The sequence below is a fragment of the Peromyscus maniculatus genome, chromosome 7, assembly GCF_049852395.1.
Source record: "Peromyscus maniculatus bairdii isolate BWxNUB_F1_BW_parent chromosome 7, HU_Pman_BW_mat_3.1, whole genome shotgun sequence".
NCBI classification, from domain to species: domain Eukaryota; kingdom Metazoa; phylum Chordata; class Mammalia; order Rodentia; family Cricetidae; genus Peromyscus; species Peromyscus maniculatus.
This window is the reverse complement of record NC_134858.1, coordinates 55,213,295-55,227,698: the sequence shown is the minus strand read 5'-3', so window position 1 is coordinate 55,227,698 and position 14,404 is coordinate 55,213,295. Positions and strand designations below refer to the sequence as shown.

Below are 14,404 nucleotides of genomic sequence, written 5' to 3'. Positions count from 1 at the left end.
CCACTAATAACCACATGACAGAGTCTATACTAGGCTGTTTTGAGATTCCCTCTGCCAATGAAATTAATCCAAAACTCTTCACTTTAGCCCCAGTCAATCTTCAGACAAGGGCAAAAAGCAGCCACATTCTTCACCAAAATATCATAAGAATGATGTCTAGGCCACATATTAATATTATTCTCCACATATTAATATTCTTTTCCTCTGAAACATCTTGAGCTGTGCCCCCACAGTTCATCAAATCACCCTCAGCACCACTGTCTTCTATGTCCTACCAGTATGGCCCATTAAGCAGCACTTAAAGCATTCAACTGCTTTTCTAATCCACAGCCCCAAGGTCTATATTTTTCCAAATAAAAACATTATCAGGCATATCACAGCAATAACCTACTCCCTGGTACCAACTTTTGCCTTAGTTAGGGTTTCTATTGCTATAAAGAGACACCATGAGCATGGCAACTGTTATAGAGGAAAACATTTTATTGGGGTGGCTCACAGTTCAGAGGTTTAAGTCTATCATCATCATGGTGGGACATGGTGGCATGCAGGCAGACATGGTGCTAGAAAAGGAGCTGAGAGTTCTACATCTTGATCCAAAGGCAACAGGAAGTGAACTGAGACACTGGTCATGGTTTGAGCATATATGAGACCCCAAAACCTTCCACAGTGACACACTTCCTCCAACAAGGTCATACATACTCCAACAAAGCCATAACTCCTAATAGTGCCAATTACATTCAAACTACCACACCACACTCCAGTTCCAGGGAGTGTGACACCCTCTTCTGGCCTTTGCAGGCACAAGGCTCTCAAATGGTGCACATGCGTACATGTAGGCAAACACTCGTTCACAAAAAAAATGAAAATAAATAAATTTTAACCTCCCAAAAGAACTGAATTTACTTGGAGTAGGCTTTTTTAACTATTATTTTTGTTTTATGAGTGTGGGTGTTTTGTTTGCCTGCATGTCTGTGCATCACATGCATGCAGTGTCGATGGAGGCCAGGAGGGGACATCAGATCTGGAACTGGAGTTACCAGTGTTGTGAGCTGCCATGTGGGTGCTGGAAATTGAACCCAGGTCCTCTGGAGAGCTGCTAGTACTCTTGACACTGAGCCATCCCTCCAGCCCCATGGAGTGGACTTTTATAGGTTCTTATATTGAGAGCTTTCTTGAGTAGATTGTTCTTCTTTACTGAGCCTCTGTTTCCCTCCCTAAAACATATGGGACACACTCCTTTCTGTCCCACCTGAAGAGCTGGCGTGAGTGCCTATGACTAAGGGAAGGGGTCTTAGTCCTGCAGGTGGCACTATTACTGCTTGCCTGTAACACTGTGCTCACCTATGTCTATTGCCTCATGGGACTGGCCTTGGTCTTATGTGACCATTCTGGGGCTCAGAGGTTCTTCACATTTGGAGGTTCTAACAGCATATGACATGGAGTCTTGCCCTGGATAGAAATGCAGATAATGCCTGGGGGTGGGGGTTATAGGCACATGTGTGTTCCCTACATGTACATGTGTTGTGTGACTTTCCCTGGGGAAACAAATGTGTTTACCCCAGGTGGTGTACCATGACAAACTAATGATTCCTCTCAAGTCCAGCTTGATGGGCCAGAAAGTTTATTTAGGTTACTTCAAGGAAGGAGTTACTCTATTAGCTTCCTTCCCCGTTGCTGTAGTAAAACACTGGCCAATAACAACTTGGGGAAGAAAGGGTTTATTTGACTTATAGGTTACAGTCCATCATCAGGGGAAACCAAGGCAGGAACTCAAGACAGTAGCTTAGACAAAAATCAATAGAGGAAGTCTGCTTACTGGCTTGCTCACTACTTTTCTTATACAGACCACGCCCATCTGCCTAAGGATGGTACCACCCACAGTGGCCTATATCAATTAACAATTAAGAACATGCCCCCAAAGACATGCCTACAATTCAATATGATGGAGGCAGTTCCCCAACTGGTGGTCCTTCTTCTCACATGACTCTAGTTTGTGCCAACTTGACAAAAACTAACCAGTGCACTAACATGAACATGGGTGACTCAAAGGCAGTGGTATCACTGAAAAGCCCACCCTCAGCATGGGAGGCCACTCACAAAGGCTGCATCTGTGGAGCTTCTGGCCCAGCCTGCAGGCAGCTCCACCAGAGTCTCCTTCTACCAGTAACTGTGGGCTGCTGTTGTAGTTTTAGAGAGGGGCTTGCGAGTGTTGTAGTTTTCTGAGCCTTTTCATTACATGGTTTTCCTGAGTTTTATGAGCCTCCCTCCTCCCTCCAGAAGGGAGTGTTTAATTCTGTGAAAAGGGCCACACAAGGAAAGGCATGCGTTCCTCCATGTGTTCCGTTACCTGGCTGTCTCAGCAACGTTCCTTGCCTCTCACTGTCTCCCATCACTGGGAAAGCTCCTTCCCCACCCCCCACTCTCTCCAGGTGTCATCCTCAAGGTGATGGACAACAATAAGAAGGAGGAGCTGGTGTCCTATGAAATCCCCATTAAATACCTGCGTGTATTCCACCCATACCACTTTGAGTTTAAAAAGGTAAGCCCAAGCAAGCCCTGGGCTCTGAGCCTAACCTCTGGCTGGGTAGGGGAGATCTGATGGGAGGTAAGTGCTTTGATATTCCCAAATATTCTCTAAGAATAGAGTTGAGGGTGGGCCCAGGTCGTGCTCCTCCTAAGCCAGAGATATGGGAGTATAAATTTGGTAGGCAAAACATTCTCCAGAATGAACCCTGTCAGGGGGACAACTGAATACCAAACTGGAGTAGAAATTCCAGCCTCTCAACCTTGGACTAGACTCCTTAGTGCTGGCTGGTGAAGGGGGAGTCACTCTCATTGCTCAATAATTTATTAAGCACCTACTGAGTACCTGGTCCTGGACCACAGAGGAGTAGAAGCATCCCTTTGCTTTCCTCCAGCATGCACTCCAGAACCTTTCCTTCCAAAGGAAAGGACAATGTGAGAGAAGATTGTCTGGGCTCCTGTCCCAGGTCTGCCACTTAAAGCTGTGTGCCCCTAGGAGGCCACTTTGCTCCAGACCTCCATTGCTCCCTAGCAAAGGCAAAACAAGACACATCTGGACAGGCTCCAGTGTGGTGCTGGGTGACGTGCTGGCACACGGGAAGAACTCAGCGTGTGTGGCTCCCGTCCCTACTCCTTCCCCCAGGCCTTGGCATTCACCTTCCTGCCAAGCAACTCTTCAGCTATGGTGCCAGAGATCACTATCCCCCCTGGGGCTCCAGGACTACAGAAGGGGCGTCAGGGCAGGCAGGAAAGCAAAGATCCCAAGAGACCCTGGAGGTAGCCCTAGACCTGTCTTCTGGAGCATCGGCCAGGCCCCTAGCCCTCTAACCACTTAGACCCCAGGCCTCCTTATCATATCTTCACCAAGAGTGCAGGCAGGCGGTAGTCCCTGCGAGGGCAATGAAATATTCAAACGGAAAAGGGGAGATTTATTGGCTGATCTTCTTGGAAGGGCTCCCAGGGACCATGAGCTTTAATTACAGCTGGAGTCCCAGTGGTACAATGATAAGCAAGTGTCCACACAGGGCTGGATTTATGGCCAGGCCCTGCCCCTTAGACATTCTCCTTCCTGTGCATCTTCTGTCTCCATGCTGTCTTCACCCCATGCAGTCTGAGAAAGCTGATGATGCCACGGCCAAGACCCGCCTCTACGCCACCGTGGTTCGGAAGGGCAGCTTGCTACCCCAATACATTGGCTGTGACCATACAGCTCTGGAGGTACCAGCACTGGGGGACTGTGGGGACTGTGGGGACAGGTGGAGCCCTTGACTGCCTCTGACTGGCCTAAGAGGATGGAGCAGAGGTGTTTAGGGAAGAAATCAAAAAGGGCAAAAGCAATGAGGCTTTTCTAAATCAGCCACAGTGGGAACAGTGAGATGGCTCAGTGGGAAAAGTGTTTACTGTGCAGCCCTGATGGCCTGAGTTCAATCCCTGAAATACACACAGAGAACACACAGGTTGTCCTATGGCCTACACACACACACACACACACACACACACACACACACAACACACACATACACACACACACACACACACACACACACACACACACACACACACACCATGACACAAGCACACCTCCCACACACAAACAAACATCCCATATACACACAGTAAGAATAAGTTTAAAAAAACATTAAAAACATCAACAAAATAGTCGAGTTTGTGAAGACAATCCTTGACTGGGACAAAAGTGCCCTGGCCTCTCCTTCCTATATTACCCTTGGATGGAGGAAGAAGGGACTGAGTGACAGCTGTGTTCCTCGTGTGCATTTCAGGGAGCAACACAGGCTCCCTCGGATTTTGCACTCCTAGGAGCAAGGAAAAGTCCATCTTCCATACCGTGGTCCAGCCCCTGGCTGTGTTCAGTCCTGTTCTTCCCTGCTGGGGCCTAAGACTCCCAGACAAGCCTGTCATCTCCCTGGCCCTTCCTGAAGTCTGGCTGGTCTACTGCTTGAGCATTTACAATCTCATTCACTCACTCATTCTCCCAACACCTCATCCCCTGGGCAGACCAAGCGTGGGCCATACCATGATCTTTCACCTTTCAGCCCAAGGACAGCTTCAGGAGGAATGATTGATGCTGGAGACAGATGTGGCCCAGGCACCTGGGCCCTGAGCTTTTCCCTAGGCAACAGATTCACATCCACAAGTGCCTGTGTATGATCCACAGGACTCTGACTCTAGCCTTCTCCTACCCCAGCAGACCTGATCTGATCCCTTGCCATGGGGCACCATGAGCCTGGTAGAGCAATAGCTGATCTCTAGTCCCATGTCACATCCGGGGACACTGAGACCCAAATGAGTCTTATATAAGAGCACAGAAATCCTGAACAACCTCTCTGCTTCCTCCACAGCCACCCCTTGGGTGTGGTATCTCTTCCGTCTGGCCCCTTTCTAAAGCAGCCAGTCACTCCAACATATGGAACAAGAAAAAGTAAAGTCAAGATGGCTGTGCTGTCCACAAACTTCATCCAGGGAAGGGGCCCCAGGACTGTGGACCTGGCCCACCCCTGACTCAGTCTTCTGACTTGTCTAATAGAGTCTGAGCCCCCCTGCCCCCAGCAGCCCGCTCACCCATACCCCGCTCAGCACAGACCTTCCTCCCGAATATGTCACAGGCACAGGCACAGAAGCACCTGTCTGTTACCGATGGTAGACCAGGAGACACAGTGAGAAAAGAAATTGCTTCAGCTACTCACTAGGCTGTCACGAGCAGATGTGGTACAGCTGTCTCATTCACACCTGGCCAGAGTCAGCACACAACAGGTGTAAATTATCCCTATCCCCTACAGACACGCCTAGACCATTACCTTCAGCCTTCATACCTGTTGGAGTTCTTGTGAGCCATAGAGCGTGACAGCTCTCCGCTGACATCAGAGGCTCACTGGGAGGCCCCACTGAGAGCCACAAGGCACTAAGAACGATTTAAACGCTTATCAGTTCACACTGGCAGTCCAGCAGAGATGGGCCCGGACAGAAAGGCCTTAGGGGATGGTCATGAAGTGAGGGAGGTATCCAGAGCAAGCCCCAGCCCTGGACTTCTTTTCCCACGGATGCCAGAGCTAGAAGACCCAGACTCTCAATGCACGGGTTGGGAAACTGAGGCCTAAAGAGGGTCTGAGTCTGGCCCAGGTTTCCCAGCTGGGGCAGACCCAGCGAGGGAATGAGCCCCCCCCCCAGCTGTGTCCAGGGGCCCTGCCCTTCCTGCCTTTTTTCCTTAGGACCTAGCCATCATCTGAGGCCAGTTCAACTCCACCCTCCCTAAGGCCACCATGTCTCTCCCACTCTGTCCCCGGGACTCTCTGTTCTTCCATCCTTCTCCTTAACACTCAGAAGCATAGACGCACCTCTCCATCATTCTCCCTTTCCCTCTTTAATGCCACCAACATTGTTGACTCCTCCCCCCCACCCCCCACCCCCCACCCCCGTGCACCGCCATGCCAGGTTCTGTGTTAAAAGCAGGGAATACAACGGTGAACGGGATGCGTGTTTCCGCGCATGCCAGTCATATCAATCAGAAAGTGAACAAGAGCTGAGAAGCTCCAGTTCTGGTGATTGATGGCTACAGAGGAGGAATGCAGAGACCAAGAAAACGGGCTTCTTTGGTGACGAGAAGGGAACCAGGGATGGTGCCACAGAACCTAGAGGAGGAGAAGCAGCTGTCGGGATAAATCGGCAGAGGATGGGGGTGGGGAGGCCCAGGGATGTGCTAAAGCAGAAGCAAGAACGTGTTAGGAGAGGAAAAGACCCCAGCAGAAAGAGGGGTCTGGGAGCCGGCCGGGGATGTGGGCAGAGGAGCAGACAGGCCAACACCCACAGGCATTGGCAACATGGCAAGACTGTGAAAATGAGGGCTTCCCCCGGCGACGCCGACCCCAAGGCTTGCCTTCTCAACCACCGCTTGCTGGGAAAAGCACTGCGGTGAACAGCCACCAGGACTGTTCAAATCAAACAGTGCCCCGTCCGTCCGTCCATCCGACCTCTGACGCTGGACTGGGAAACTCAGCACAATTAGAGAAACCATTCCTGGGTTTAGTGTCCTCAGTTTACAGCGTGTCCTCTCATACCACAGTCTAATCAGAGAACCCGCTCTTGTAACCCGGGAGGACCCGTGACCAGAGTTTTGCCCCAGTAATTGTCTGGACCTCCTCCCAGGCCCAGACTCGTGCTTATACACCTTGTCCCTCAGGGCAGCTGAATTCCAGGAGTGCCCCTAGGAAGCCAGGGGCACTTGCCCCAGTCAGACCCAGAGGGTGACTTCCTGAAGTAGAGAAGCCTTGAGCAGAGCAAGAAGCAAGGGAAGCAGAGACAGGGAGGGGCAGGTCCCAGGGATGGGTAGAGGCATGATGATCATGTGATCATGGCAGGTGGGATGGGAGAGATGTCAGAGGCAGGGCGGGAGGGGGGCTGGCTGTGGCTCAGGGAGGGACACAAGCCGTGGGCCTTCACCTGCCTCCTCTTCTCCAGGTCTTCCTTCGGGGGATCAACGAGCCCCTGGTCAACAGCCCCAACCCCATGGTGGTGATCGCTCGGGTGGTTCCCAGCTACACGGAGTTTAAGTAAGTGGGTGCAGGTGAGGAGGGCGGGGAGGGCAGAGATCTGGGGTGGGGAAAACTTCCACTCCCCTAAGTTCCCTGTAAGCTCCCCACACACCTTGACCTGAGGCTCTAGTGAGCTTCCCATAGCAGACTTTGTCTTTCTCTTCCAGAAGATCCTGAGCCCTGGAAAGGGAAAGTGGGGTTCTCTCCTGAGATTTCCGAGCATGTAGGGCCAAAGAGCAGGAAGGAGCTGGTGTTAAGGAGCCTAAGAGAGGCCCCTTTCCCTGCCCAGGGGCACCTATGCCCCCTCAGACAAGCCTCCCATCCCAAGCTCACCACCCCATGGCCCCCTTTCCCAGTCAGGTTCAAGGTTCCAAGGATCCTGCTGCTGCTGCTGGTCCCCAAAGTAGATGACCTAAAGCCGTCTTGGAACATTAGTCCTACCTGGGAATGTCCTCTCTCAGTCACCTCCTGGAGGTGTCTGCCCCAGGCCCAGCTTGTCCCCCACTGTTTCCAGACCTCCGTTAGAGTCAGTCCTCAGGAAAGGATTCAGGACAGTTTAACCACTGAAAGCTCAAGAGAAGGCTGTTCTTCAGGCAACGTGTGCTCTGTGACAGCGCATGTCTCGAAGTCGGCTGTCTGCCCGTCACTGCCCAAGCTGACCTCCTGGCTCATCTACGGCTCTGAGGAGTTTTTATACCCCTAAAACCTCACTTCCCTATTGGAGGTGTGCAGATCACAAGTGTCCTACTGCAATGATAATATACCAATGGGCCCAAACTGCACGCATGTGTGCACATTACCCCACAGGCTCTTTACCCCTTAAAGCACAAGCTAGGATTCCCACAAGTCAGGAGGAATTCAGATAAAGACCTTCACAAATGAGGTGGGGAAGGCGAGGCCCATTTTAAAGATGGTAAAGCTGACTTGCTCTGATACAGCCAAGGTCACCTCAAGTCACCGCTAAGGGAGCCTGAGGGCTACAGCTGTCATCTCCTGACCAAGACCAGCCTTCCCAAGGCTTGAGCCAGAGACACCAGCGTGTTTGTCACAAGGTCCTGGCTTAAATGAGATGGCTCCCTGTCCTCTCGCCCACACCTCACCCCAGAGTCCAAGTGTGAGTCCCAGCTGCCAGGCTGGCCACAGGTCAGAACGTGCCAACTCCTGTCTCCTTGCCTCTCCAGGGCCAGCCAGGCCAGGCGGGACCCTGCCTCTGTGGGGCTGCCCCTCACCCAGATTTCTGTCCCTATCTCATCACCAATGAACTTTGATGTGCCTCGGGTCAGTCAGAACGGGTGTCCTCAGGTATGGCTCCTTCCCAACCACGGCCCCTCACTGGAGTATACTAGAAACAGACCCATTCATTCATCATGACATCAGCTGGCAGCTCAGCTGACTACTGAAAGGCATTCGCTACATCTCACTAAGCCCAGAATCCGCTCCTGTGTGCAACACAGAACCTGCCCTCGGGACTCCCGGAGATACTAAACATCCGCCCAGATCATGTCTAATCTAGTAACAAGCCAGCAGGGACTATCAGAGCTGTGACAGGCAGAGAAGAGGAGACACAAAGGACAAATAGTATGGATTCCACCTGCCATGGGGCACCTCAGATTAACAGCCATAGGGACAAGATCTACAATAGTGTTAACAAGGGCTAGGGAGATGAGAGAGCAGGAAGCTACAGACTTGCAGGCATGAAACACTTAGGATGATGTGTGGACGTGCTTGTTTGTGTGTACACGTGTGCGTGCGTGCGTGCGTGCGTGCGTGTGTGTGTGTGTGTGTGTGTGTGTGTGTGTGTGTGTGTAGAACAGAGGTCAGTGTATCCAGGGTTCTCTACTTTATTGTTTTCGTATTTTTGAGATTTGGGGGAATGTGTGCTCACATGCCACAGAACAAGTATGGAAGTCAAGAGGTCCACTTATAGGACCGTTCTCTCTTTCCACCATATGGGTCCCAAGGGCCGAGCTCAGGTCATCAGTCTTGGCAGCAGGCACCTTTACCCACTGAACTATCTTACCAGCCCTTCTTCACCTTATTTTTTGAGACAGAGTGTCTCACTGAACCTGGCGCTCACTGACTCAGCTAGACTGGCTGGCCAGCAAGTCCCAGGGACCCTCCTGTCTCTGCCTCTCCGTGCTGGGATTCCAGGTGCTCACCACCTTGCCTGCTTTTTTATATGTGTGCTGAGAACAGAGCTCAGCTCTTAGCAGGTCTTTACAGAATTGGCCATTTTCTCAACCCCATAATACATTTTTAATCAGAGAAGAGGAATGTTGATGTCTGGATGGTTAGGGAAGGCGAGTCTTGACCCTCCACCTTGTTTTTGAGACAGGGTCCCCTTATAGATGCTCCATCTGCCTGCCTTACCCTCCCAGCCCTGGTAAAATAGGCATGTGCCACTATGCCACCCTAGTCATCATTTTTTAGGGTTTTTTTCCTTTTTAATTCATTCTTACTGTATGTATATACATCACATAGGGAGAGGGCATCTGTACCACAGCACACATGTAGAGGTCAGAGGACAGCTTTGTGGAACTGGCGTCGTTTAGGTTCCAGAGATCAAACTCAGGTGGCAAGCCTTGACCAAAGCCTCTAGCACTGAGCCACTTCGCCAGCGCATTGGTCCTGATGTGTTGCTATGAAAGGAATTGGTCCAGGGCAGTGAAAACACCTGTATCGTATAGTATATGGTATAACCCAAGGTGTAGTGCATGTTGGGAATGGGCAGGAAGGCATATGTTTAAATATGCGGGAGAAACAGGTCATGGCTGGGCCCAGGAAATGGCCAGATTGACCTCCTACAGACTGCATGCCACTGGGAGCTTGCTGTGTGTGATGGAGGAGGCTTGGAAGACAGGGTGTTCTTGGAAGTCCCTCCTGACATCTGCCCACTAAAATTAGAACTAGACACTCTGTTGGAGGCCCGGCTTTCATTTAAAGGCAGGCCTTTAAAGAGGCTCAGGCACAGGCAGGGGTGGTGATAGGCAGGGAAGGGTGGGATCAAGGGGAATCACGAGGAACAGCTTCAAAACCAAACCAATCCTCAGCCTGATTTCCCCAGAGTCATCTCACACATGGCCCTGCATTTGCACGGGAAATTATGAACCGATCAGCAGCCGTCCCAAGGGGCAGGAGGTACTGCCTGCTCTAATGAGTGAGCCTCTCCAGGCCTGACCAGTGGCTATCTCCACTGCCTAACTCCACATGAATGGGGGAGGCACTCCTCACGACAGACCTCCCCAGCACTCTGCTCACATGTGGGCCTCAAGGCCAGAGCCCAGCAATAACAAGACACTTGCTAAAGGTTACCCAGTATGGCGGCAGCTGGATGAGGTGTAAAGCTGCATGCAGCCTGTGCAGAGATGCCCAGGGGCCAGCAGGGAAAACAAGAGAGGAACAGGCTGGGAAGTGAGGGGAGTCTGGTCAGGAACCCTGAGCCTAGAGAGCACACTGTCCCCTGCCCTGCCTGTCCTGAGCCTCTCAACTTTACAGTTGATGGAGTGGGGGCTGAACCAGATAATTTGTCTGGTCCCCTTTGACATCTTGGAGCACTGTGAGTTTCCCACAAACCCCTGGGCAGGGGCTACTAGACCCTGAAGACCTAGGTTGGCATCTAGCTCTGTGGCTTGTTAGCTGTGTGACCTTCGACAAACTGTATGATTCCTCCAGACCTATTGACTCCTACCTGACTAGGCTGTTAGAATGAAAAGGCTAACCCAGGCTAAGAGTCCCCTCCATCCCCTGCAGAGCTTCACACCCTTTATGATAAATACGCCGCCCGAGGCCAGCCTTATCATTGCACCTGATGTCTGTGGGGAACCCCACAGAAACCCCAGTCTCAGCATTGGATGCTACAGGGTGATCACCCTTAAGGACTTGACCTCTAACACCTAGCAATGACCATTTGGGCAACTAACTGCTCCTGGGAGCAAAATGTCCTAGGTTTCTGGCCCAGATGCGATCAAAGGCTAGTAAAGAGCTAGGTTTTTATGAGAAACTGGCAACTAACCCCTCCCACTAAGTTTCCCACCAACCTTCCTTCTGGTCTCATTGGCCAGAATCAGGTCACCAAGCACTTCCTTGAGCCAATCACTGAGGAGGGTGTGGTTCTGGCTTGCTGATAGCCTAAGCCAGTGGGTGTGAAGAAAGGAACCACCTGGATAAGAGGACTCTCTACCTTTTGCTGTGAGGCAAGGAGGACAGAATGTACCAGGGCACCCCAGTCTGTTCCAGTCCTCCCCCTGGCTTGGACGGCAAAATCTGAGCTCTGATGGTCAAGGGATGGGTCAAGCTCTGCTGGTTGGACATAGATTTGGATGCTGGACCCACTGCTTGCTCCTACAGCTCACAACCTGCAGAATTGGGGCAGAACTCCCAAGAATGAAACAGATGGATGGAAAGAGCCGCCTGTGCCCATCATCTCTTCCCGTCCCATCCCCACAGCCAGTCTTCCCAAGCTCTCTCCGTCTTTCCCATCACCCTGGACTCACTCAAGTACTGGCTGCCTTTCTTGCCTGGGCCACTGCAGCAGCCTTCCTGTTCCAGCCTAGCTAATTTGTTCTCTGAGAAGCAAGTAAAGCATGCTCTGCCCTGAACCACAGGCTTCCCTGGGAGCCTGCAACCCTCACACACGGGACCACGCCCTCACTAGCTGTGTGCTGTTCATCCAGACACAGACCTCATCGCTCCAGTTCTCACCCAGCCTCAGGGAATTCGCTCACCGTTCTCCCCATCTGTCCTCTCTCCACTCCAACCTTGACCTCAACCCTCAGCTCTTCCCTGCCCCAGATAAGAGGTGGCTTTCTCCTCGAGTATCCTAATTAATTGCTACCATAATAACTTGCTCAGGCCTCTGCATGATAGCAGGAGTGGGTGGGTTTTACTCACATGCATGTATATGATCCATACTCTTGGAAGATAAGCTCTAGGAAGAGACAGAGTCTGCCTCTAGCTCTCCCATAATCCCTGCAGTACCCTGCATACAAGTGTCCCAGGCAACGTTTGCTAAGTTAAGTCAAACTGAACTTTTGCATACTAGAAAAATATCCATTGTCTCCTTCAACCTTGCAAAAGGCTTTCAAAGTGTGAAGCACAAGGCATTTGAGGGGAAAAAAAAAAAAACTAGGTCCCAGAGAGGGGAAGGGACCCACTGTGATCCAAACAATAAGCTTAAAGTGGTCCCTGGGCCCTGAGCCAAGGGTCCTAGCTTGTTGGAAGCCCCAGCCAGCCCAGCAGCCAGCAGCTCTTGCTCTCAGCATGACTTCACTGTGCCGGGGCAGAACAGACAGCAATGTGTGAGCATGAGAGTGAGGGTGAGCCCAGAGGAAACAGGAGGAGGAGGAGGAAGGAACAAGGGCCCATGGAATGAAGGCTCTGTCCCCAGGGAAGGCAGGTCTGCCTCAGTGGCAGAGGGTTAATGGCTTTTCTGAAGATCACAGCTGAGGGTTAATCGTATTCCTTAATTCCGAAGTCCACCCTAGCCTTTCCCGTCAGCATCTTCAGGCATGTCTACCCTACGCCCACCCCACCTCCTCACTCCTGCACAGCATGCAGACCAGCCACAGCACTCTCATCTCCACAGGGCTGATAACAGATTGTTATTTAACCTTGAGTCACACACACACTCATGTTTGTACCAGAGAGGGAGAAAGAGAGAGAATATGTGGGATTCACCCTCCCAAACTCTAGGTATGAAAGGCTTTCTCCTGGGGCACTTACTCTGGGAACCCTTTCAGGGAAAAGGCTGTCCCTCATTGGGCAGGCAGCCACTTACCACCTCTTGCCATGTAGACTCCATTTAGACCTGTTAATAAGTCCCACAGCAGACAGCTAGTATCCATTAAATAACCCTTCCCCAGGATAGGGGCAACAAATGAGGCCCCAGGAAACCAAGTCACAGTCCTTCCTCCCCGAGGGCCTTGGGGCCTGGCAGCTGGTCCAGACAATGTGGATACCCTTCTCTGATACCCAGGATATGGGAGGGTCAGTGTGGGGATCAATCCTGAAAGATCAATACCAAGCTCCGCAGAACTCACATCTGGCTTCTGGGGCCTAGAGTGCTCACCAGGTGGCTATCCCCAAGCTTCCAGCACGATGTCTTAGGGATGTGCCTATGACTCCAGTGCTATCCTAGTGTTCATCTGTCCCCGAGTTGACCACAAACCATCTCCTTGGGGACAGGGAAAGATTCAGCCAGGCCTTGGGCAAGGCTCCTGAGGACCAGAGCAAGCCCATCAAGTGTGACAGGTGCGAGGGCCCCACCCAATCAGGAGGAGTAGGCCCCTCTCCATCTAGCCTCAGTAACTCCTGGAGTGTTTGTGCTGACCTTTTCCTGTGGTTGCTAATCCCCTCAGGGGAGCAGGAGGCAGGACCACTGCCACTGTGCCTGACAGCCCCTGACAGGGCAGAGACGAGGCAGACCATGCCGAGACCATTCAGGGTGTCACGCTAAGAGTTAGAGGCTATTTACCCACCTTCCTATTTATATGGATTTTCCATGAGTCCCCCAACCCCGTTCTGGGGTCCTTCACAATGGCTGAGCTGTGTGCCCCTCCACACTCTGTTGCTTGGTCATTTTCCCACCTAGAAGACCCTTTCCTCTTCGTTCGCCTTGCCACATCTTCCTTCAGAGCCGCCTCTAGGCCTGCTTCCTTTGAGGGTTTTGGACCAGCCAGTCTCCCTTCTCTGGGCATTGGTCAATGCTGTCGCATTTTATCATCCAAGCCATCCCCATGTGTGTGCTCCAGCTGCTACCTGACAGCGCCTTCAAGTCACCTGAGTCCCCAACAGCCTGAAGCCAGATAAAACCAGCTTCTGGAATCTGAAGACCTGTGTGGCCTTCTGAACGGGGCTGGGGTAACTTGTATGGAATAGAAAGGGGCTGTGGATGTTGGCACAACACTGTGAAAACACTACACACATCTAGCCAGTACCTTAGAGCATGAAAAGAATTTCACTGAGCAGCACTTTAGCTATTTGTACTGAGAAAATCGTCTGGGATACAGAGGTATGTGGCAAAGAGCATCCAGCACAGTGTCGTCAGTGGGAAAAGCCAGAAAACGGGAGAGCAGAATGGCTCAGAGGGTTAAGGCATCTGCTGCCACACTGGACAATATGAGTTTGATTAGCCAAAACCTACCACATGATGGAAGAAGAGAGCTGATTCAAGCAAGTTGTTCTTCAACCTCTGCATATGTGTTGTGGCGCGCGCGCGCGCACACACACACACAAATTAAAAACTTTTTTTAAAAAAGGAAAAATCAGGTCAGTTGGGCATGGTTCTGGGGAAGATGGGCTCTATTTTGATTTTTAAAAGGGTCTTATGTAATCCA

The 14,404-nt window shown here is 51.5% G+C and overlaps 2 protein-coding genes across 8 annotated transcripts in view; one reads left to right on the top strand and one right to left on the bottom strand.

Moving 5' to 3' along the window:
• Ccdc33 (coiled-coil domain containing 33) overlaps positions 1 to 14,404 on the top strand; it is an 84,346-nt gene that overhangs the window by 24,948 nt on the left and 44,994 nt on the right. For all 5 annotated transcript variants that reach the window (XM_042281023.2, XM_042281019.2, XM_042281024.2 and 2 more), the window contains 4 exons: positions 2,430 to 2,539; positions 3,634 to 3,741; positions 6,997 to 7,088; positions 8,252 to 8,372. In XM_042281023.2, the coding sequence (XP_042136957.1) occupies positions 2,430 to 2,539; positions 3,634 to 3,741; positions 6,997 to 7,088; positions 8,252 to 8,372 (431 nt within the window). The remainder of the gene's footprint in view (positions 1 to 2,429; positions 2,540 to 3,633; positions 3,742 to 6,996; positions 7,089 to 8,251; positions 8,373 to 14,404) is intronic.
• The window catches only part of Stra6 (signaling receptor and transporter of retinol STRA6), a 111,988-nt gene that overhangs the window by 74,982 nt on the left and 22,602 nt on the right, over positions 1 to 14,404 (bottom strand). The window contains exon 1 of one of the 3 annotated variants that reach the window (XM_076576378.1): positions 5,229 to 5,309. The exons of 1 other annotated variant lie outside the window; for it this stretch is intronic. The gene's annotated coding sequence lies outside the window, so the exon portion shown is untranslated. One more of the 3 variants, XM_076576379.1, reaches the window with a different exon arrangement.